Below are 25547 nucleotides of genomic sequence, written 5' to 3'. Positions count from 1 at the left end.
TATAAATTTACTTTTTATTTCTTTTTTAATGTTTGTGTTCTAAACCATCTGTGCAGATCTCTCATATTTAAAATTAAGGAACAACTAGCGCATTCCGATACGATAAGCGTTGCCAGTTGTGTACCTCAAATTTCTGTGTGTTTGGACACGCAGGTACATCTGCGCTTGTTTTCTTCAGATAATAAGAATCTATATGTTTATCGACGACCTCTTTGTTGCACAGTGCCCTCACGTACCATTAAGTAGTAGTTTTTCTAGTAGTAAAATGCTGTCGAACCGATTCGCTCCCATTGAGCCGGCAGAGGTATGTATTTGATTTATAGTGGTAAACTGAGACATGACTTTGTTTTCATCGGTCAGCAGTAGGCTGTGAAGGTTGGAGATTACACACACACAGGCAGGTAAATGCCAATCATTAAATGAACCCACAGCTGAATCTAAATTTAAAGCATGTCAGGCCAATTCTAGGAGCATCGACGGCTTTCAACTGGCCAAAAATACGGTCAAACTTATGCTTTGTATTGACCTAAATTATGGTATTTCTGGCTCTTGATCCTAAAATACGAAAAGAAATGGCAAGGTCTTCGTCTATCTTTGGCTTTCCGTGAGGAAAGCAGGAGTCTTTGAAAAGGGCTTGTGCTATTTGTTAGAATCGTATGGGTTATCAGCGTGGTGCTTTCCATCATCAGTCGTATTGGTTACTTTCTAGGGTACAATAATAAGATATTCCTAGTACAGGGCACGCATCTTGTATCGTCGACAAATATTCTGTTTATGACTTAGGCAGCATGGTTGAAGTGAAGAAGGTTAAGAAGATCCGAAAAACGCATTCATTCACAGAAAATCTTTGTCGAACAGTTTTGATTGCGTAGTTGCTTAACCGATTGCACTTTCTTCGGTCTGATATTGATAGTCATCCGTCTTCTGGGTCACTGCTAGGCTCAACAGGTAACCCCACTTTGTATACACTAACAGCCATTGGTCAGTTCTGTAGAGTACAAGTGACACTGATATATCAGTACATTTATCTATAGAGTACTACCACTACATATATAACTTACGTATCTATAGGGTTAGATCATCGGCGCGATGTTTTAGCTTCGATGTCAACAGAAGTTTACGAATCGCAAGCAAAAAAAAAAGCAAAAAAGGAAAATGTCGCCCGAGACATAACATCGGGACTACACCTGGTAATTTCACTCAACTAGAAAATTTTCCGCCCTCAGGAAATGCTATTACCTAGAAATGAAAATACCTTATTACTTTCTCTATGTTTCGAGCTCTACGTCCGGCATAGCCGTTAAGAATTCTATGGGAAGCTAGTAACCAACGCCATGTTTAATACTGACCCTATGCGTCAAGCACTAGGAGTGATGTTAAAAAACGACTTGAACAATAACATCTCTCAAATCTCGCTCTATTAGCGTGAAGAACTAAAGCCGTCGGCAAACGCATTGTGATGATCACCAGGATTTATTGCTTATATATGCTTAATATAATGAACGGTTATGACCAACTGACAAGACCTACCACTATGCTCTAGTTATTGGCGTTCAAGTTCTTCAATTCGAGTATCGTCCCATGTCGACATTCGGCAAAGGACTTGGGACGGCATTGGGACGAAGGTGTAACCCAATCGAAAAGTAGATTTGATACTATTGTTGCGTTTTTTTCTTAAAAACTTTTGATGAAGTGGATTTTTAATCGTCATTTTTGCACTGTTCGATCACACTGAAAAGTGATAATAGCTAACCAGGGTTTAAATAAAAAGCTTAGCTAATTTTATAAGCATCGAAATAAAATAGTGTGCAAGCAATTTGGATCGAATTTTTTTACGGGATTATGGGCTTGCAATATTTCTAGCAAATATTTGATAACATCTTGGGTGAAAAATGCAGACAACTTGCTATTGTAAACATGGTATATAAAAAAAAGTGAGCACCTAGGAAGCATTTTATTACGTTTCAGATAGAGTAGGCTCAACGTTGTTCTGCTCGCAGCAGGTCCGTGCATGGGTAGCCATCATTTGACAAACTCCTGCCTACAGCTATGTGATGGTCAAAATGAGCTCCGCAAAAGGGCCCTTCCTACGGTCCGGATCGTAAATGTAAATAGTCTCATTGTCTGGACGCTCGCAGAGTTAAGTGTGTTTTCGTGTTTTTTTTTTTTTTTTTTTTAAATAATCAAGGACTACCGATATTTTTGGCACATGACCATCACCAGGCTTTCAGTCTTGTGAATTGCACAAACATTTTGTCGTAACCAGAAAACACTGAAAAACACATTTGAAACGACTTTCGATTTGCCAATTGAGGGCCATTCACTACGTGGTCCCTTTGCTGGCTAATATTTTTTTTAGTTTAATTTATATATATATATATATACAAGAAATATTATACAAAGAGAGAGGGATTCGGACCCGAGCCCAGGAATTGAAACAACAAAAGTAGGCTACTAGAAACCCCCGTGGAACTGACCATAAATTTCGGCTACACGGTGAAAGTGGATCCCACAGTGCACGATTAGATTGCAAGATGCAAAGGTGCTTAGTCGGATTGAGTCTAAAAAGCCAGGGTCTGCCCAAGAAAGATGTCACTGACTACTTAGGAGGGTCTCGGCAGTTCCTCAAAAAAAACTCATTAAACTTCGTCGTCTCAACGACGGCAGTTTGTTCAACTTAGGCCACGCTGAAGTAGAAAAGGACGCGTGTACCTTTGGAAAGAGTACCGGAAAGATTCGTCTTTCTATACCAACTAAGTGCGCCTCGTAAAAGCCAAAGCGCATACTCTCTCCTTCACAAACTGATTCCAACGTTTAAACTTTTCTTATTTCCAATTAATTGAGGTTTAGTAATAGGAAATATCGGGATTATGTGGAAAAAGTCAAATCGGTAATGAGAAGGATTTTTCGTTAAATTTTTGAAACTATTGCATGAATAGTTGAATTTTCCTGCCCGTATTGCCAATACAATTGTCAAAGATTTTTTTTTCCAAAATTAAGTTTTTTCCAAAATTGAGATCTTCGGCATATCCCGTTGCTGGCAAAGACCTCGCACGGCCTTGCCGAATTGAATTTCGTTCCATTATGGTTCATGCTAGTAGGTACGTTCAGCTCTACTATTTCGTTGCCGCACATCTCTCCGCTAAATAACTCGAAATAGTAAGCTGATCGCGTCTGACAGGTTGGAAATTAGTTTAATAAGATTGTATTATACGGCAGCTGTACTACCCAGTGTAATACATCTGTCGAATATGTATAATGTTTTTTATTCGTTTCAACTTGTGCCGTCCCACATTTGAGTACAACCGCAAGTCAGTACCTATTGCATCTATAGAGTAGAACGGCTGTAGTTGCATCTCGAAAGATTGTGTTTAAAGGACAGTTCACTCGTTGTGTGCTATTTTAAACGGTAAATAAAATCTAAGTCGCCAATACTCGATAAAAAAAAGTTCTGACGTGGCGCTCAAAGGGTATGATATTGAAATACAAATTAGACAAACATAGAGTTATATTAACTGTACATTCAGGTAGTGCATATTGCCAAACAAGCGGGTTTTTTTTTATTTTCCTGCACAGTAAAGGCTTCATTCAAACAAAAGAAAAAGACGGTGCCAAGCCGTTTCTACTTATATATATCGAGCAATATCGAGCAATGTTTCTATAATGCATATTCATGACTGCTGACGGCCCTGTAAAATACAAAGTAATTATAGTCACTCATTTGCTTTTAAAGTGGTATTTACCATTCTATTTTACATGTAATGCACACGTACCAAAACCTCCCTGGAAGTTGCAAGTGATCCGCAGACTGTTATGAATTAGATGTTTTATGTTATTATAGTATAATAGGAAGGAAAGATTACTTTATAGAGCTGGTTAATTTACCCCACTATGCGCGTTGGCATATTTTAAATTATTCGATATGTTACAGAATAGATATTAAATGGGTCTAATTTTTGAGGGTGAGTTGTTATCTCATTTGTTCAATACAGCTAATCTAAGCAGTGAAAAACCAGCCAAGGGACTTCTCCTATATGTGACGCTTCTGCAATAAATGTATCATAAGTACGTAAAGATCTTAAGCGAAATAAATAATGACTTATATGTTGTAAAAAAAAATGGGCGCATTAATGGGTTCGGGCATCGTATTGCCTTGCTATTTTTGAAACAATTTTCGTGTTGTGATTTTTCCGCTAAATACGTGCTAACTTTGCTAATGCTACCTATCAGTTGGGATACTCCGCACTAACGTAGACCGCAACGCAATTAAAAGCTCTCGCAGGTAGAATTATATATGGGGTAGGTAAATCACCATATAATATGGATAGTTGATAGAACTGATCGTTGGCTCTGTTTCATAGCGATAGGCGTACTGGCTTCGACAAAGAAATCTATTGAAGTTATTAACGAAACGATAGTTAACTTTTTCGTTAACACGTTTGAAATGTCCAATTCCGTCAAGCTAATCGTGTCGAGTTCCACTCCCGATATTGCTGTTAACAATTGAATCAGATAGCTGGATCCATTCACACATCTATCCAATATTCTACGCCCGGCCTTGAAACCATCCAACCTCTTTCGTCGTATCTACCACTTACTGAAAAGCAGATTCGTCTGAGAGGCACAAAAAAGCAATATCAGTCTGTCACAAAGTTTACTATCCATTTCGTATCGTATGAAAATTTCAAAACGTATCCCCATCCCGAAACTGAAGGTGGTCATCGTCCGATCTTGTTCAAGTTGATTACTCGCTTATGGCTAAGCTGGCCATTATAAAATACCTACAGCATCTAGATTTCAAGTTAATATTAATGTGTCTCCGTAAATTTATACAGAAAGACGTGCATCATACCCTAATTCAATTAAACTTTAGATTTAGCGCCTCAACCGAACGAGGCCGCAAACGATAAGAGCACTAACAATGGCAACGTTGCATTAATTGCGTTTAATTCAATTAACTGAATCTGATTTCTGTGCTAAAATAGCATAGTAATGCTAGTAATGGTATAATCCATAAACTACTAAGTGATGTTAACAGCCCGAGGCTCAGTATTCGCATTTTTCGGAGGCCATCGAAAGCGCTATTCTTTCTGGACCGTTTGTTCTGACGGCACCGCTGTAACTGAATCTGCTGAGGAACAACGGCTTCTTATACAAGCAACACTTGAGCCAGCATCTTGAAGCCTTTTCCAAAAATCCGATCGTATTGGCCTGTGCGATAAAAATTTGGTAGGACACAGGTACTACTCACTTAGGTACACATATATCGTGTAGTCCGTCGAAGAGCGACGAAGTCCCGATAAGGACACGAAAAAGAGCAAAAACAAACGTAGAATAACGACCTTACGTATAAATCCAAGCTTATAAAACTAAATACTTATGGTGTTCTTTGTATGCTTGAAGTTACTTGACGAAATCTATTACGAACCTCGCTATAGTGGCGAAGCTTTGTCCAACCGGCCTCCTCGTAGTGTAGCCACTCAACAGAGGGCATGTCGGAACTCCTTTATTAGCAGTATCTTTGCGACATCTATATCGTGTGCGATTGAATAAAGCCAATAACAGCGGAAGGCGTACTGCAAGCGGTGTGAGGAAGTTGTGAGACAAGAGAACCAGACTGGCAACGGTTTTGTATTGATCCTTCGTAAGTTGGCGGGAAAGGCTACAAACTTTTTCCCACCTATTTTTTTCCCATTTACATATTGATGGTAACAGGAATGAAAGCAGCTCTTCGAACTCGTGCGTCATACGACTGCATTTAGCATCTTTAGTTTATGAGACTGCTTAGCTTGTTTGATTGTAATAAAGTATATGGTCGGAAAGTTCCGTGTGATCCCACTTTATCTGCCAGGAGTCTTTCTTTTTTACTCATTCTATATCAATCAAGGTTTATTGACACTTCACATTATGTGGTGTTTTCCCGTCTGGTCTACAAATCATTGTATCTATTAAGTAAAATTACATATACCACGACGGTATTGGAACTAGGGTTTTTCTCTAGATAGTGTCCTTAAAATCCTAATACATATTTATAACCATGTTGTCTACGCAACAGAGTATATTGGAAGTATAGATATGGTAGCGTTAGCAAAGATAAAAGGTACTCATTATCCTGACGGAGGGTATCCATCCTCAAGTAGAGTGTAAAAGTTCGTAATTATTGAGATCACGTGAGACAGCGTTAATGCCTATAAACGTTGCTTAAGTCGTCCACTTTTCGTTGTCTTTTTCCTACCGCCTATCTGAGCTAGTACTAAACTTTTAGTAGAGGCCTGTTATTTCGAAGTAGAACAGGATTTATGATAGGGGCTATATCTATATGCCCAGCCAAAATAGCAAGTAAGACTCCTCTCTATGGCGTAGAGTATTTTGTGAATTAAAGACAAATTTGTTAGACGAGCCTCCAAACTCATCCACGGCTGTGGGGGCACCGTTACATTGCCCTTTGAGATGCGTGGCGACACCGAACAGAACTTTACAAATAAGCATGTCGATTCCAGCAGAAACCAGCTGGACCCAAAGGAAACACCGGTGGATTCTCAATGTAAACTTGAGCCAAAGAATGACTTGGAGTCGAAAATCTACATTAAAAGGTTATTGTTTGAAGTTACGTCGTTCAAGTCAAGTTGTGAATTGTGGTATGGATGTCTTTGGCCGGATATGGAATACTCTGGTCAACTTGTTTTACCTGTAATTGAAAAAGTAGGTAATGAACCTTAGACTGTTCTTACTATATACGCGCTAGGCTTTTTCATCTTACCAGTAGTCGTTTTACGATAATTTAGAGATCTAGTATTTGTGTGCTGTTGAAAAACAATAAAACGGTCTCAACACCATGATGATTTACCACTGGTGTGTGTTAGTTTAATAAAAGTAAAACGTCCGACAACAACATAAGGATCCTAATCTAGAATAAATTTAGGATCGCTTGACTGATTTTTCACACATACGCATGCTCGCAAGAACAATGCAGGATGTCTATTAGAATAAGCTCAACTTTTGATAGAAAAACCAGCTTTAAGCAATCCTAAATGGACGAATCTAACGGTTTTGCAAATCTTTTATTAATTGAACAGCAACTATGAATAGTTTTTCTCTCTCCCGACAGATACTGTGTATAGTTCCGTGGCAGCAGCCTCGAAACAGCCAGTCCCTAAATAGTGATTTTCTATTTTTGTTCAATCTCAAGCTGGAGCGTCTTACTACTTTCGGCTCTGAAGGTTCTTTGGATACTTTGACCGCTGGTACTACGAAAACCGTGAGATTCGTACAGCTGCAGCCTTGTAGCCATGCAAGGCCCTGCTATGTGTTGTCCTGATCTTCTTGCCTATGACTTTCCACTATAGTTAAAAAGATTTCTCGATCTGCCACTTAGCTACCTGTCGAGTTACCGCCGTTTTTAGATATATTAAAATAATCAATATGCAAATAATTAATAAAATCAATTGTTTATGATTATTAGATGGACTGGCCCGGATTGCGCTTGGAGTTGGGTAATAGCTGCCGCGTGCTCATTTTTAAATTTCTTCACGTTCGCGTTATTACGTTCGGGTTCCGTACTTTTTATGAACAGCTTAGAGTACTACAAAACCTCACGGGCATCAGCCTCGTGGCCACCATCACTAATTATCGCTGTCGCGAACCTTTCTGGTAATTCTTCATAGTGTCGCTACGCTGAATACCATTATGCTGTGTGTAAATAGGTAGACGTATGAAGCACAATCGCACCAATTAGAACTCATCGTGTTACTTCAGAGAGAACCGAGCAAGTATATCACGATATTTGTTTCTAAATTGGCTGTTTTTTTTCTTGTTTGTGAAGGTGTCGGGACAGGATATCTAACTAAACTCTGGGGTCCGCGTCGAGTTGCCCTTATTGGATCAGTCCTCTCCTCGTGTTCGATTATGGCCTGCTACTTTGCGACGGACATCACTCGACTCATAATTTTCTGCGGAATTTTTCATGGTAGCCATTTTCGTTGGTAGCAAAAAGGCATCATAGAGCACATGAAGTCCCGTAGTTATTATGGACTTATGTAGAGAAACACGTTTCATTTGCCCTCTATTGTAATTATCAATGTATGTACAAGAACCTGTCGGATCTCGATAGCAGTCCTTCAACATGAAGCTTATTGTGTTCATATTGTCGCTGTAGGAGAACTTGACATGGAATACACAAATTGGTGTAATGAATACCTTTTATAATATGTATAGTTACCGATTGGACTGAGTACCTCTCCTAATGTGTAAGATATTCTTTTTTTACTATAATTACTTTTGTTTCTTCGACCGTGTTGCCGGGTCGTTGTTTAGCAGGTCTATGACTAGTGGTATTGTCGTACAATTTATCGCTTTATCATTCGCAGGTGTATTTGCGATTTTAGAAAAAAAGATCTTGTTTCTGTAGGAAGATCATTTTTACCACCTGTGATAAATGAGGGGCACTGTGGTGGCATGAGCAACCCCACTTCAGGGAAGTGTCATCGCTATCAGTTCAGAGTATTAACCACCGAATATTGAGCACACTGACTGTGGCATTCACTGCTTATCATGTATTTGTATATGATACATTTTTTAATTCCGGATTTTTGCAGGCCTCGGTGTGGGCTTGAACGTCCCAGCAATTGCAGTCTGTCTAAATCTTTGGTTTCGTGATCGAAAGGTGACCGCGAGTGGTATTATCTATACGGGTGCGGCACTTGGGTCGTTCGTATATCCCATCTTCTTTGAATGGCTGATTGACGCTGTTGGCTTTCGCGGGTCATTTCTGATCTTCGGAGCCTTGATGCTCCATAACCTGCCAGCAGCGCTTTTCATTCGCAGTCCGCCCTGGCCTCCTATTGAGTAGGTGACGCGCAAGACCATAGCATCTTATTATTTAAGACGGAATATATCAAAGCACTTAAACGCCTTCCACTTAAGCTGTGAAAAGGACAAATCCTTTGGCATTTGGTAGTGCTAAAGTTCGATTTCTGAGTGTTAACAACGCAGCTCATTTTTTTTATTGTCGGCAATATGTAGAAATTTGGGACGCAGTTTATCTGGATGGTAAATAGTTACATTACCTTTGCGCCATATCCCAGAGCATCTCGAACCGTATCAGTGAAAATGTCGTATGATAGATAGAGCTATGCTATTTTTATAACTAAACAAAGTCAGCATTCGGCTGAAGTATCGTAGCTCTGTATTGTTGTAGCGTGCTAATTATATTAGTTAACTATACTGCCGTTATATAACACTATATAAAGCAGTCGTATATAGTGTCCCTTGAGATACAAATGTAAACCTACAAAAGTCCGTCTATATTTAAGCGACCCTAGCATTTCAACCGCTAATGGACTCTACCCGTTGTATCTGACTGCACAATGCCAGCTCACGTGCACCGTCCAGGCAGTCTTCCCGGAGGCCCTCTACCGCCATACCTGAAACAGGTACTAATCCATTGGAAGGAGAAGGCAAAGACACAGACCCCGCCGTTGATGCGGTACCTCCAATGCCTGTACTCCGTCGTAAATCGTTAGTAGCTTGCTCTCTTTCCGAGAGCTCGTTTGATAGTGCCAAAAGCAATGAGGAAACTACTGAACAAAAGGGGTGTCAAAAGATTCGCACGATAGGGCAGCATAATCACAAAGTTGAACCAGTTCCCGAGGAACTGTACGGTGGTAAATACAATTTGACGGACGGCAGCAAGGAACGGTATAACGAATTAAAAGAGAAAGGCCAAAATCATGGAAAAATTGGCGCTGAACAGATTAACCACACATCAAATTCTCATCGTCAGGACTTCAACTGCTGCCCTCAGCAAGGTACGAAAAAAAAACCTCTGTTCGAAACATTTCGCCTCGATAACAATACGTGTCTGTCCTAGTAGACTATTTTATGGGCACACATTATTGAAAAGATATTACTGGATGATCTATGACATGAGTCGGGTACGTACGTAAACGTGTTGTTACCAAACATTTCACAGAGTCCTACGATATTGAAGCGACAACAATGCGCAAAAACCAAAAAATGTACGCGTGGGAACAATAACCACTTTAGTCCACTAATGCCATTGCCAGCATGCACTCAGGTGGTATTGTGGCATGAATGTGGTCTGTGCCTGTCTTAATTTGGTTTAATTTATCTTACTTAATATAGGAGAATCAGCTTCACGCTCTTCTATGCACACCGCAGCACGGCTTAAACTGAGGCGATCTTCATCAGCGATATCGACCAATATTTCACTGTACTCGCCCGCCGTTCCTGTTTCAGTAACAGCTGAGAAAGATTTCGAGATCGAACAGGCTGGGCTAACCTTCGAAGAGGTACGTGACCTTGAGCTAAGATGAAGATGCTACATTTGTATTCATATGCCTACTCTGTTAGTGCCATGAAAAGTTCCGCTTCTCATTCGTTTGCGATACGAAGGCTGTACTAGGGCAACAGTTCTATCTACGTAGGCTCAACTGGGAGTTCTCTTTCGAATAATCTAATACTGTAAAACCGTCCGGGTGCTCTGAGTAAATCTTTGCTGGAACTTTCATGGTTAAGCAATGCAGATTAGTTTTATGATCTAATCTGACAATTATTTTATTTACCATATATATATGAAACATATATATCTTTGAAAAAACTTTTAAATGTGTACTTTTTAACAATGAAAAACTTTTAAGCAGGTTATCGCATTAATGTTCCCTCATTACACTGTATATTACAGCCGAAGCCTGGTCGTGTAAGTCCCCTAATCGTACTCGTCGGTATCACCTACGTTCTTCTAATTAACTGCAACAGTGCCTTTCAAACGATACTCCTCGATTTCGCAGCCGACAAGGTAAGATCGAAAAGTGAGTTTTCGATTATAATTAACTGATATTAAGATGATTTATCTTCAAGTATGTTATTAGAATTGAAAGCAACGTTTCGAAATCATGAAATGGCTGTAATTTTTAAACCGGGAAGATAACACTAACATTTAAACACCGTAGATAGCGGACTAGTAGTTCCTTCATGCTTGAGGATTTTCGATCTTTCATTATCCTACTAAATTTCGTTATCCTTTTCTTTTACGCGCAAGTTGACGTTTACGTATTAACGTGTACGCCTTTGCATGGAAAAAACCGTAATTATTTGGGCTTGAGCCTGCAGAGAGTATGGAAATGGAGTCTCCTCTTATTACTATAGGCCTTAATTCAGGGTATAATTTCAATGCTTCAATGAGATTTTATCAGAAGATGATTACCTTGTTACACATCCACAAGTGTTTTTAGAAATGTTAACCATCAAGAAAAATAGGTCTTGATATTCTTGGGTTATGTCTCGAATGTAAAAGGATTATTTCGCATGATATTTATTTACCAGCATGATAGTCCAAAGCCCTGCGAGGATATAGGAATCCCATCGCGGAGCTACAACCCCTCGATCCCTAACTTCGTAACGCAACAATTTAATTGTGCCAACCAATGCAATGGACAGTACCTAAATCTTTGACACCTGTAGTTGTTGCTCTCGACTTAGGTGTATGTGGGACTCGCTGATGAGAGTCCGCGTGATCACGGTTTAGGTAGGATTTTTTCAGATGGCCTACCTACGTCTTGTCCATAAGGCATGAGATGTGATAAACGGCATTTTTGCTGAAATTCTACCGATTTTAAGTGGAATTAGACATAAGCCGTAATTGCTTTTTTTTTTAATTAAACTTGTATGTAGCCTTGGTAAAGTCAATTATAATCTGCAATCCAGGAAAGTTCTAAATCAATTCACCGGCCTAGCAGCATCAGCGGGTGCTTACCCTTTTTAAATACGAGCTTCGTTTCAATTTTTACGTGTCGTAATAACCGAAATGAGATCCGCTGCCTAGGTCATTGGTACGAAGGCCAGGTGCGCTCAGAAGTTCGACCAGGTCTTCGTATAGGACTGGTGGACTAGAGAAAAAAAATTCATAAGAGAAAAGCCATCTTCGCCTGTTGCGTTGTCATTGATAGCAAAGCATAAACAAGGCTGAGTACCTATACAAGTTATTTATTATCGACTTGTTTTTTGTAGTTTTAAAATATTTATGGCGTTGTCCTAACCGTTAGACGCAATATTTACTGAACATGAGTCACATTTGGTTAACAGGGCGTAGAAATTCATCACTCGGTATATTTACTATCGGGATTTGCGGTGTTCGACATTGCTGGAAGACTGGCGGTAGGAATAATCTCTGATATGGGACTGATGTCTAGGTCATCGTTGATCGGCAGTGCAGTTCTCCTTTTCAGTGTTGCCATGAACCTCTTGCCCTTCGTCAGCGGATTTATAATGCTCCTTTCGTTAACAGCACTCGTCGGATTCACATTGGGTATAACTGTTGCTCTCTATTTATATATCTCGCATTGACACGGGCACACTTGCCCGATCCAGTGTTGATATTCGTGAAGAAAATATCGTGACTAGTGAAAAAAATAATCAGATTAAATATCTGGCTATTTATAATGCATGGTAGAGCAGTTAGTTTTTTCCTCTAAAAATTCTAAAGCGCGTACCATTTGGAAATCAAAGGTAACTATTATCAGCTTAAAGTAAGGCAACTTAAAAACTAAAATAAGTTTCACTACGGTATCGTTATATTTACGTTATTAAGACGCAGACATACAGAGGACAGTTATTAATTGCCGAGAGGCCTCCTTCTGGCTATTTTTTTATTCGCGATGTGGAAATATTTCAGGTACATCAGTGGTTCTTATAACCGTACTCGTTGGCGACTATGTGGGGAATCTCGCGCAGGTTCCACTGGCGGTCGGATGGATGGCCTTCTTCTCAGGCATTACCGGATTAACACGACCCCTAATCATCGGTAGAATTTCTTTCGATCCCATTACAATGAATCTAAGTTTGGGCTACATTTGGTGCTACGGACAGGTTAACCTTAAAGAGATTCCTTTAGAGAGAGACCTACCTATCTTTATCTATCAATTTATGATATACTAAGTTTTATCTTTGAACCTTTTTTGAAGTACAATTTCTAATCCTATGCTACCTTACGTGCTCCAACCGGGTGCTTTACATTAATTCACCTTACGCTTGCGTAAATAATTTGCTACCGGATCTTTAATCAGGATTCTTTCGGGACATCATTGGTAACTACGATGGTATGCTTCAGCTGATGGGATCACTTATGTTGGCTTGTGGCCCTATGTGGATCGGAGTCAACTGGTATGAAAATTACTTCAAAAAAAAGAACCAAAACGTGAAGACAGAACCCTCTACTAAAACATCGACTGTGCTATCTACAGAAGCGCCTAGCTTTATGAAGGCAACAAAAGCCTCAAACGAGTATAGTCCTAAGGGAATCAAGGACCGGGTCGAATATGTAACTCGATTATAGGGTATTATTATATAATTGTTGAATTAATTGACACCACATATATACCGTTGCATAGTATTATAGTATCATTATCTTTAACTAATATAAACAGAAAAGGTTCATGGCAATTTTAGAATCGATAGTTTTCCTATTACACCCCCCACCACCAGCAAACCCCTCAATAGTAATATTTGCCTATAGGTTATACAGCGCGGCCGTCCAAATGAGCGACAGGCTTAGTAGACATTTACTCTCATAAATACGCCGTGAAATTACTAGACAGAGTTAGAGCATTTACTCGTATACATTCAATGAAAAATACGTAGATCCCCATAGTGACTTAGAGTTGATCCAGACCCTAGGCATCGATCGTATATGTGAATCTGTTACGGATTCGCCTGTATCAGTATGATATATATATAAAAGCCACTATTCCGTTCGACGGATCAACGGCGACAGCACAACGTTTTCATTCGGAGAAAACGTTGGAAAACTTGTAATAAAGCGTTGTCTCAAGTTTGACGTAATGTAACACGACCAAACAAGCTTTCTGATTGACGAGATACAACAATGCACATCATATATAGGCTACTATAATATAAAACACATCTCGGAAACTCATAGATCGCCTGGCGGGATTCGAAAATGAAAAGACTGGCATTGTTAGTGGATAGGAATTATAACGGAAACTTTCAGCATTGCATCACATCTGAATTGAATAATCTACCTGCAATGATAGACATGATTAGAAGTTACACTGAAGAACTTTAATTTTACTAGATTCGTTTTTATTGGAAGGAAAGCACTTGCCTCTAATGAAAGTGCTTTATCAAGATTTTATGGTTTTCGATTTCTCTCAGAATTACGACTTCTATGATTCTGAACGAATACCCACTGCCGTCTTTAGCGACGCATTGCAACTGTGGCTCGTCGCTGTTAATCTAGTTGTTGCTGTGATGGCTAGGCCAGCCCAGTCCAGCCCAGGTCGGGCCTGCCGTTCCAAGGCATACATAGATCACGACAACAGATGCTGGCGTGAAGACCAGAATATTCTTCGCGATTATATATTGGTCCTCCTCATTAAGCATCACGATCGTATCTATAGCGATTACTTTTCTCGTTGTTGTTGTTGTTGTTGTTGTTATTATTATTATTGCGATTGGATTTCGCAAACGACGCCCACGGCTTATTAACAGACTACGGTGTCTATAGCAGCAGGGGCAGCCGCAATGAAGTGAGTGATGGCGAGATCAGAAAACCGCAGCGGCGCATCTTGTAGTATAGTCGTGCAGGACAAACTGGGAATATTCCACCTTTGTTATAACTACTTTTAATAATGGCACACCAGCTAGAGCGTTAGTGAACGAATCAAAGAACAGGCCAACAGATTGATTTTTTGTTTTTGGATATTTCAACTCGCGTTTCGCTGCCAGCGGACTCCCTTCCCCCCCCGACTTAAGTAAGGCCTAATAGTATTACGCAATTAGCACTGCCTGATTGTGCTTCACTGACTATTTACGATCTATTTGTTATCATTTTATCTGCAACGGAAAATCCAAATCTTGATACTCACGAGAGCAATATGGAAATGGCAATGTCAAAGCAATGGATAATTATGCCGCTTTGAAGTGTGGGCAAGGACAGAACTTCCAACCTCACAAGCGAGTAAGACTAGCAGTTCTATAATAACTACAACTATTTCTCTCTTTTTTGCTACAAGTAACAAACGGAATAGTAATACCATTTGCCAGCTGAAACGGACCGAATGGTCGCAGAACGTCGAACGAGCGGACACGGCATACAGAAGCCGCTTTGAGTAAAAGACTTTACGCCATAATTGTTCGGTAACAATGTTGCAAGAACGTTTACACGAGCTCGTAGTGGTGGATTTTCTGAAAACTGTGAGTAGGATAAGTAAAGCCAGTCTATAGAATTTCAGTATATGCACGAAGGGAAGCCTGGTGTGAGAAGAAAGCTCGTAGCTATTGCTTTGAGAAGATAAAATACTTCTACTGGCTGCACAATGCCCCGGGATAAGTGCAGCTGGAAAGGACACGGTTTCATGGTGTCCCTACCTATTTAATAGGCTCTAGGCTACACCGTTTTCCACCAATGTGCTATATTTTCCTTGCGCATTTCTAAAGTCTAACCAGAGGTATATGCCATCATATATGCTTACAGTAATGCTTGATAAATTTTTTAATATTACGTTGTCGTTATTAAGCACTAGTCGAGTAGGTCGGTAGATAGATAGTTGTCCATCTCGTCAATGGTTTTTTACTACTATCGATAATACCATTCCGTTAGACGAAGCTGGCTAATTAGTAGCTCCTTTTAATAAATTACTGTGTTTATGTAAAAAAAAATGTTTATATTTTACAGGCGTGTTTGTAATCTGTCATAGAAGTATGTGCATTTTAGAAAGTAGTGGGAATGCATGTACAGCTCGACTTGTGTAAATGGTCAAAATTAGTTTGTAAAATTACTTAAATTCAATGGGTATGTTTTGCCCACCTAATCTTCTACTAGTGCATATATGTATATTGCTTTTCCATAGGTAGGTTGAGAAGAACGGACACTTGAGCCTTAAGGCAACTATTTAACGGTATCCATAAAACGTTTTCCCTATCTAATGACAAATCATGAATAGCTATAAAGGAAAAAAATAAGCTATAATGTACTTTGTATATGAAAAAAATCGGGCAATTTCTTTTAAATAACAGATTTAGAATTATGCGTCATAAAATAGGTTTTTTTTTATGCTGAAGTCGTTCGCGGGAACATAGAGCTTCTTTTACCAAGCAGTCTACATAAAAAACTGGATCGCTTTTTATTTTTCCTTGTTACTTTTCCGCTATGCTGTCTATGATATTTTCTGTTGGATTTTTTTTTGCAGAAAATCCACTAACCATAGGCAATTCTAATCGACATTGAACTGACGAGTATTGTAAACAAAAAAAAAAACACTTCGTTTCAATAAATAGATGACGACAGCGCGTGGCTTGCATCCATAATAAATGCCCTACATCCATACCACGATGCTCGTACTATGCCACCAATCGTCTATATGCAAATACAGAACTGCACGAAAGACAAATAGCAGTAAATTGCCCTGAATCACCGGTGATATCAGCTCATATTAAAGGGCTATATACTTAACCGCTTGCTAGACGTTCCTGTCAATTGGAACGTTATCGAACATCATTATCATGTTGCTGCTGCCGCTTAAGGATATGCCGTGATGGATTAGGTAGGAGTGGCCGCCTCGTCAGATAAAACAATAAAGCCTATATAGTGTATTGACGGGAGAATCCCCGGAACAGCACTCCCACTATAAACCGGCTATATTATACGACCGACTAGCTGAACGCTGTATCCGTTGCGATAACAGCTGATTGTAGACATCAAATAACTATCTCACATGCACACAGAGAGATAGAAACGCATTGGGAACACGGCGTGGTGACATAAGGCCGGCATTATGACGATATTTATATTGAGATAGAGGGCAAACGTAGAAGAACGAGGAAGGGAAAAGTCAAAACTATAATTCCTTAGCATTGTTCGCTAGCGGCTATACGACACCCGTTCAGATATCGCAGTTGATTGTTGGGCCGCTGGTCCCAAGTGGAAACCCGTCGAGCTATAAGCAGTTGCGAGGATAATAGATTGTTGACATGCGCCGCATGAGGCATGAGAACGCCTTGCTGACCGTAACAGCGGCATAAGTAAGGGCAAATGCGTATGCTGTCACGGCGTGCATGCGTATAGATTTAGAACATGCGGAAGCGGCGAGAAATATAACCTCATCAAAAGTTGAGCGTTAAAGTTAACGGGTCTAATGATAAAAATAGCATATTAGAACGGGGAACATCATCAGCAGCGGAAATGGCAAAAACGACAGCATCTGCCCGTACGAAAACTGTCTGTACATTGGCGCCCCACTGATGGCTGATAGCGGGTGGCATCTCGCGTTGAGGAAAATATGCCAAGCAAGCCACAGGCGGAAATAATGGCTTAGAAAAAAAAACTATCAGTAGCATTATGGCTTTATAATGATGGTGATGTTTGCCGCGTAGTCCACTCGTTGACGTGGTAAGGTGATTCATTTTATCGTTATTATTACTAGTAGTTTGTATAAATCGTATTTGCAGTGGTATCAATACTCTTGCTCATAGGGCAGTTGTCAACAACATTAATATCAGAGAAGAAGAACCCATAAACCATACGTAGGTGTGCTTTACCCGAGCTATGACAACGTCAAGCACACCTGTACATCTACTCAAAAGCTTTTTCATCCCTGATCTAGTTTAACAGGAGTCTCACTGACGGTTGATCGGTTAAAAAATCGTTATTTCTACTTTATAATTGGCATTTGAAGAAACCAGTGCATCTCGCCTGATCCACTTTAAATGTACCGATTTAGAAAAAGGGAATATTAAATTAGACGTGTTTGTAAACGGTCGACGCATACTGCACTGGAGCCCATCTCGTGCTCCATCTTTTCTCTATCAGTTCAAAGTAATCATTGTTCTTTGACGCTATAGGACTGAGGGAACTTGTTTTAAATCCTTGATCTGCCATAACATCCATTTATACGCAGGATGAATATAGGCTGCGTCGATTTTCGAAATATTGCACGCGACCTCCTACGTTAACGAGTCGTCAGCAAAATTATGCTCACACATCAGCTGCCCTTAGCGTAATGAATATTTATCGTATCAGCGTATGGTTATGCTACAGAACGGATCGAGAGATGCTTTCCGGGTCTGAATTATGAAGCGAAAAACGCGTTATCGGTACCAATAACTTAAAAGCTGCTCAGAGACAAAATGGGGTTTACAGTGGTATGACACCACAACAGCGCTTCCCCAGGATCCGGCCAAAAGTCGTCGATGAAGCTCAAATCGACTCGAACCGTACGGGTATGGCACGTTGCCGTTTTTAGCGAAAATAATTATTTAGATGTGCTCTATGTACGAACTAGCCGAAATAATTTCTATGCACGCCTGCCATGATCGAATCTTAATAATACGTTCGTTCCGTTGATATCGAGTAGCATAAAAGGAGGTCTTACGTTAGCCGAACGATAATGGTTCGAATGCGTAACTTTCGATCATCAGTGGGCGTGCACGTAACGCTTACTTATAATCACGTATAATTAGGAATCAAGAGACGCAATTTATATTACTCGATCACGTTTCCAGGCGCTTGTGGGTACTTCTGTAATAATCTAGTACTTAGATCAATATAGAAAATAGCTTTCTTGATTCATACAAATTATGTAGTTGTGTCAATATTCACTGTGAAGGGACATGTGATTATCGAGGAACTGATACGCCCGTTCCTTTAAAGAACAGTTGTATATATTCGCTGGTTGATAACCGATATATCAGAAAACTAACAGCTGGCACTGGTTTTCTATATATAGTTTGGCTATATATAGTTTTACTTTGTGAAAGTTGACTAAGGTAAGACCCAACAGAACAGAATGAACCATTATTATTATATTGTTTTCCATTTTTATTCGTAATGGAAATTCTGGAAGACATTTATATAAGTGCTTGATGAAAGAAAGTAGATGGCCTTGAATTAAGTCATAGGAAGAGCCACCGCGATGGCTTGGACGGCCAGGTCTCTTGCTGAAAAACGTCAACAATCTTCTTCGATAGTAGACAATTACAGTGCAAATGAGGACCTGAATGGGAATGAAAAAACTAAGCACATTATCAAATTTATAATCTGTGCTTAGTTTTGCATACGAAGAAACTATCATAAATGCGTTACATTGATCATTAGTTGCGGGATGTCTTTGAACACGATTAGAGCCAGACACCTAGCACTGCTTGTCGGAACTATCAACCCCAGCACTTACAGGCTTATAATGAACGGATTGTTGACAAAGCTTGTTCTACACATTATGCAATATCGAAGAAATAAGCCATACTAGTGCTAGCGACAACTATTTCTTGGACATGTACACAGCCTAGTGCATCCATATCGGAATAAACTTCAGCGGGCTGTTTGTCGTGACGGGAATGCGTTCATCCGATCCCCCTACTACAAGCACAAAAACCTGTGTTCTTTCTAGAACAAAATAACAGTCTTGCCATCGCGGGCAACAGTGCGTTGTTTTTGCAATCTGAGTGAATATCAGTTACTATCCAATCTTGCTGAATACTAAATGGGTTTCTAAGGAATTCTTTTCTGCCATAAAGTCCGGTCTACGTCATTGACATGAGGCTTTTAAACAATCAAAAGAAGATTTCCTTCAAGCCAGCCAGAGGATCATTAACAAAATTTTAATTTATAACACTTGAGGATTCATTAAAATGGCCGTAGAAATGTTTTTCATGCAGCTAGGTTCTCTCGCCGTTAGGAAATAGGCGACCGTTTTAGAGAAAAGGACATCGACTATCAACTGAGCTGCCTAGATTAGCTACAATGCTTAATAATTCCGAAAGCACTTGCCGTTTTTTTACAGCCTTTGAATTTTTGGAAGCTTTGATGTGCTGTCTGTTTAAATTTTAATGCTGTTAAAATATATACGCCATATATATATATATATATATGGCGTATTTGAATGACCTTTTAGTGAATTTGCACCTCTCACAGCATCCGAAGTCGTCTGATGCACGTTTACCATTGAAGCTTATTTGAGGATTAAGAGGAATATTTTCAAAATGATTAACCTATAATTTAATTCTTGAGCGTAATCGTTATGAAGTATAGTTAAACTGAATAGCAGATCCTCTTCTTCTAGAAACTTAAAAAATTGCGTTAATAGTAATTAAATACAATCCTAAAAACGAGATATAAAAAAAATTCTCAATTTAGACGCGCCATATGCATATATAGGTTAATTACGCAATATACAAACCGCAGGGGGCTATCCCGCGTCTTTGGTTGAGTAACCACCGGCAAATCATCTAGATAAATAAAAATACGTTCCATCTCTTAGAATGTTTATGTTTGATCAATATTATATATATATATATACTGTTATCCGTCAGGTAAACTTGTGGATTTGTAATGTGGGCAGATCAAGTACTTACTAACGAATTAGATAACGCAAGGACGATATCAACAAGTTGTTGATCGTTTGATCGGTCGGCTCGATGGATAATTGATCATCGAACCCAACATGATATCTCTCCTGGCGTAAAAGGTGCATTGATACACTCGTCGTTTAAATATACCCTAGCCTTGTTTATGGGTAAGTCGTTTAATGGCGGACAACCCATTTCGATGTGCTGTTACAGCTTACGGTACTAGTTGACATCGCAACGACGGCAAGCCACTTGCCATTGGCGCAGTCCACAAAAATTCAATAACGGATTGGTACGTGTTCTCGCCTTCGGTCGTGTCCGGCGACGTCAAGTTCATCACATCGATGAATCGGTTAGTCCTGTTGCGGTCCCTGAATAGAACAGCATTTTTGGGTCTACCATTTGGCACCAATCGTCCACATGAGGCCTTGTCTACTCACGGCAGAAGTGTTGGTGATGTCATTTTTCCAGTTGTTATCTGTTTCATTGCAGATCACCTGTTTTCAATCGGCTAGTTATGCCTATGCCGCTGCTACCGGTGTTGTGCATTTTTTGCCACCAAAGGCAGTCGCTGCCGTTGTTACAACTGTCAGCTGGTTGCTTTTGCCGTTGTTACTACGAACGAAAGGGAAAGCAGCGATAAAATCAACATTTCCCCAAGTTGACTTGGAGTGAATGCCTCTTTTCGAAGAATAGAAACATGAAGCGGACAAACAGAAGTTCACCGATTTAACGACACAAATGAAATTCGCGTACTGACGGAATGGCTGTTTTAGGTAAGTTGTTTTTAACGAACTTTTATGCCTTATGTGCATGAATAATTTTCTTGTGTACGTTCAAGCGGACGCCAAACTGCTGATCCTCCGACTCGAAAGCGACGGGACCCTTTCAGATGAAACCGATCATCGAGAGCTATTTGGCGTTCTAGATAAAAGCACACAACACGCTAGAGTATTGTTTTATGCTATAGGTTGGCTCAATTTAATCGTTTGGCTGAAAGTATCTTCATTTCACAACGCCTATACTTGCGTATGCAATGTTGAGAGAGACAAATCTTCTATTTTCTTAAATCCAGTTGTACTGTGAACAAATTACTGCCGTTTCGGAATTTTGTTGTCCGTTAGGTATTTTCTTATCGAAGACGAAAGATTCCAGTATTTGTAATTCAGTATCATCCGCTGAAAGGCTCGCATGGTCCTAATAGTATAAAGTATCCTTAAATTATCTGCAGATATCAGTACTAGTAACAAGAACAACAGTAGCAATGGCAACAGTAACTATATACATAGCGAAAACAACCAAGATGACCGATGTATGCGTATGTGGGTGTGTATGTACGTGCGTGCGTGCAGCGAACGTCAAAGGTACTTATGGATAGAGGACGCATTCAGCTACTCGACGCTATAGTATATAGTATGAATTGTCCGACATGTTCAACAGTTGCATGTACGATCACCATCACCGCTGTACAATTGCCAGACGATAGCTTGATAACAGCGGACGCTGTTATAGACTCGATGCATTGCCGTTGGATGCGACAACAAGATGAAGACAGACACGTCAAGATAAGCGAAGATCTAATGAAGAACGCTGTTGCACACCGTACATTCTTTTTTCAAAGACGCTGCATTTTTTTTTGCGTTTCTCCAACTGAACAATTGACATCCAAGAATCAGTGGTAAAAAAATGTCACAACGGCGGTTCTACTAAGCGTCGGGTATTACTGCACGACGTGACACTACTCCGTCTGCAAGACGCGTACCATCCGATCTTGATGGTAACTGCTATTGCCATCAGAGAGCTATCGGTTATGACAATCGGAACGGTCAACTAACGGCACAATTTCAATTAATAACGGCGACGCTGCTACGAGTCGTCGATCTTATCACCACGAGCGGCAATAACGAATTTAGCTGTCGTGTTAGAGTTATTTAAGAAGACGCCTCGCCCCTCTCTACACGTATATATATTTACTGGTAAAAATGCACAATTTTCAACATTTACCTATAAATAATATCTAGAATGACAGACGAGGCATCTTGTGAGCAACGATAGTCCAGTCTGTATCCAGAAAGATGCATAGATACGTTTTCCTTCCCTAGTTTTTTTCCTGCTTACCTTTGAATACATTTACGACGAGGGAATTATGGCTAAAATGGTTATGATTTCAATGAAGCTATTTGACGTAACCTGTCGTGCGCGTCCGAAGAGGCAAGAGGTACTCTAATTGACCAAGACAAGGAAAAAATGATGCCACTATATCGTTGACAAGCTGAGACTTCAGGCGATATCGGCTCGTTTGGAAATGCTACCCGATCTTCTTAGATCGCGTATACATATCTTTCCTTGCTGAGACGCGCGTGCCCAGCTGTCATGGCGCCTATGGCTAGAATCGATGGTTACGTTAGGGTAACTGTTTACATAGACACATTATGCAATGAGCGTCCTACGACGACTCTGTCAACGTGCGAAAAGAATCGACGGATGCGGGACATGTAGCTATCCAAATGTTATGGCTATGTTATTCCACAGGTTTAGAAATTTCGGATATTCTAGAGATACAGGCGTATGTTTTACACAAATAGGCAATCGGCGACATCTTTGGATTTTTTGTCATCACAAGTGACAATCGATAAGTAGATATCGATCACCCTTTCAACGTGCCCTAAGATATTGAGCGAATTAAATTTTGTACAGGGCGCATACGATTTTGTCGCAAATACCGCCGACGATATATAGGGGTCTGTTGAATGAAGGATCTTAATAAATATCACCTAATATTTTTATAATATACGAAAAAATTCTACTGGGAAAGGAAACGCTTTAAATTCAATACGGTCGTAATTGATTATGACGAAATATAGATTTATACCGTGTTAAGTTAAAGAGGATTCGTTCAAACAAACCTTTCTCATGGTAAACGACGCTCACTGTCACTGTCACTATTGTTAACGCAATCTCGAGACCAGTCACATTTATATATCACATTTGCTCAACGAACGCCAAGTCTGCGCGCGTAAAACATCAACTCAGATAAACGCCATTTTTTTTTTTTCGAAATACCGCCTGGCGAATGAGATTTTTTTTCGTGTCACTTCGAAGCCAAAGTTGTCACGATCGTCCACCACCGCTGTATACATCGATACGCCACAACGTTCCTAGTAGTTTTTTTTTATTAATTATTCCGTTTCGATTACTCAGTTAAACTGGGTTAAATACTTCATTACATGCCTTAGTTATACTGTGCTAGGGTGTTTCATGCTTGTTTGTGAATTATGGGCGCCGATTGGCCTTTAGCAGATAAAACGCTAGCTATCATTGACTCGTTAGTATGATGCTGTCAAGCCAAAGATGCCCGCAAGTCCCATGTAAGCGTTAGTTCCCTTCAAGAATAAAACACATACAGCAATCCAATTGTTTCAGTGCGTTTCGCAGCAAATCTAAATTTGTACCATGAAAACAAAAAACAGTCTTCCCAACTATTGCCGTACTCGCCCAAAAATGTCATTTTGTTTCCAGGATGAAATTTTGTATTTTCCCATATATATCCCTATATAAGCCCAGCCTACACGCACATATATGTATAGTGATTTCCCGAAAACATACAACGCCTCATCTCAGAGCTTTTCCTGCTTATATACACTGCATAGTGCATGAGTATCATATACTTGAATTACCAACATTTGCTGAAGTATATCACCTAGTTACGGCATCGCCGGTCACAGACATTAGCGAAACGTCTGACAGTGCGTTTATTGCTATTCGGGTAGAGGCGAAAACAAAGGACACTTTCGTTGAGGCACTTGCCTCTTACGAAAGCTCACCCCTGCTTTGAAGTAGTCGACTATCGGCTTCTATTTATGTGACTGCGCTTATTGGCCCTTCGAAAGTTAGCTTCGTTTGTCGTACGAAAGAAAGTCAGCCAGTAATAGGAGTGTCGTTCCTAATTGATCATTTTCTCAGTAGCCTCAACCGGAATCGTTGAAATTAATCACCGACGTTTGAAAGCTATGTACTTAGATATCGATATAACCGAAATTTAGCCGAATCGAACCTAGAAATAGAACAAGTGCCTAATTTTCCATTTACTTGAGGGGTAACCGATTAAATAATCCGTATTACGGAAAGTGGCTGCAGCAAAGAAACTAAAAGTCTATTTAATCTCAGGTAGTAATGGGGTCTGGCGCTCACGGCTGAAATGCTAAAATCAGCCTTTGATTAAACACAACAATTGTCCTTATTATTATCATCACTAGGCTAACGATGTGTTCAATTTATACGTCGCTGAATTGTCGCTTTTATTTTGTACACATGGTAGCTTAGCGTCTGCGACTATATCAGGAAAAATCTCATCGAGAATAGTTTATGGGAGCCACCTCTGGCGAGAACCGCGAGCGTGTTTGCATCGTTTCTAACTGAGCGATTTACTCGCGACGCCCGATCAGATTCATCCGGCCTTTTTCACGGTTACAGAACATTTTTAGTGGAGATGCAAATCTATTTTCCATAACGAAAAACTGAAGAAGGTTCCCTCGTAACGAAAAAAACGTATCGCTGAAACCTAATGTACTCTCTTTTTCTTTAAATGCAGTAGCAGAAGTTACGGATTAAAGACCTCTTATAACATTATTGTTAGCCGAAAAAGGCGTTCGCCGCTAACGAAACAATAGCTTTTGACCAACGTAATGCCACCAACAAATATCGAGGAACAGATTTCTCGGCATCTTGACAAATGTTTTAAACAGTCGGGGACTGGAGTCCAAAGTGCAAAACACGTTTGATCTGCAAAAGCTAAGTAAACTTCTACTATAAGTTCCATCGTTTTCGTTCTAATTAACAGTCAGGTATTCCAATTTTTACTGGGTAGATTATGGTGATTTATTTCTTAAAGAATCGAGCCAGCAGGATCCATGAGCTCGATCAAAAGTCACTGCTTCAGCTGCTGCCAACGGCACATCGGCATTACACACTTCCTGTGAATAAAGGAAGCCATATTTTTTTTAATGGGTCCTAATCAATTGGACCTTTGATGTGTGAAAAAAAAAACGTTTTTACATTTTACGTAACGTCCGGCAGTACCCGAAGTAAAACTCGAAATATTGATTTATATGAAATTCTAAATTTTCTATGTAGTTTAAAAATTTGTCGGGAATTAGAAAATAAACTGT

At 39.8% G+C, this 25547-nt stretch overlaps 2 protein-coding genes across 8 annotated transcripts in view; both read left to right on the top strand.

Moving 5' to 3' along the window:
- LOC111268708 (uncharacterized) overlaps positions 1 to 15704 on the top strand; it is a 19513-nt gene extending 3809 nt beyond the window's left edge. The window contains exons 1-10 of one of the 4 annotated variants that reach the window (XM_022847852.2): positions 6271 to 6593; positions 7463 to 7650; positions 7823 to 7966; positions 8595 to 8844; positions 9373 to 9806; positions 10144 to 10310; positions 10703 to 10816; positions 12103 to 12325; positions 12692 to 12820; positions 13083 to 15704. In XM_022847852.2, coding sequence (XP_022703587.1) covers positions 6451 to 6593; positions 7463 to 7650; positions 7823 to 7966; positions 8595 to 8844; positions 9373 to 9806; positions 10144 to 10310; positions 10703 to 10816; positions 12103 to 12325; positions 12692 to 12820; positions 13083 to 13351 — 2061 coding nt within the window. In that variant the 5' untranslated portion in view covers positions 6271 to 6450 and the 3' untranslated portion in view covers positions 13352 to 15704. Of the gene's footprint in view, positions 1 to 6270; positions 6594 to 6634; positions 6703 to 7462; positions 7651 to 7822; positions 7967 to 8594; positions 8845 to 9372; positions 9807 to 10143; positions 10311 to 10702; positions 10817 to 12102; positions 12326 to 12691; positions 12821 to 13082 lie in introns of those variants that run through there. The other 3 variants (XM_022847854.2, XM_022847853.2, XM_022847855.2) reach the window with 3 other exon arrangements.
- A 2120-nt stretch (positions 15705 to 17824) lies between these two features.
- Positions 17825 to 25547, top strand: part of mwh (multiple wing hairs) — a 171339-nt gene continuing 163616 nt past the window's right edge. For 3 of the 4 annotated variants that reach the window (XM_086971778.1, XM_086971779.1, XM_086971776.1), the window contains exons 1-3: positions 17825 to 18255; positions 20593 to 20731; positions 20872 to 21155. The gene's annotated coding sequence lies outside the window, so the exon portion shown is untranslated. Of the gene's footprint in view, positions 18256 to 18762; positions 20732 to 20871; positions 21156 to 25547 lie in introns of those variants that run through there. The other variant, XM_086971777.1, reaches the window with a different exon arrangement.

The sequence above is a fragment of the Varroa jacobsoni genome, unplaced genomic scaffold, assembly GCF_002532875.2.
Source record: "Varroa jacobsoni isolate VJ856 unplaced genomic scaffold, vjacob_1.0 scaffold_1310, whole genome shotgun sequence".
Lineage (NCBI taxonomy): Eukaryota > Metazoa > Arthropoda > Arachnida > Mesostigmata > Varroidae > Varroa > Varroa jacobsoni.
This window is presented reverse-complemented; position numbering and strand designations above follow the sequence as displayed.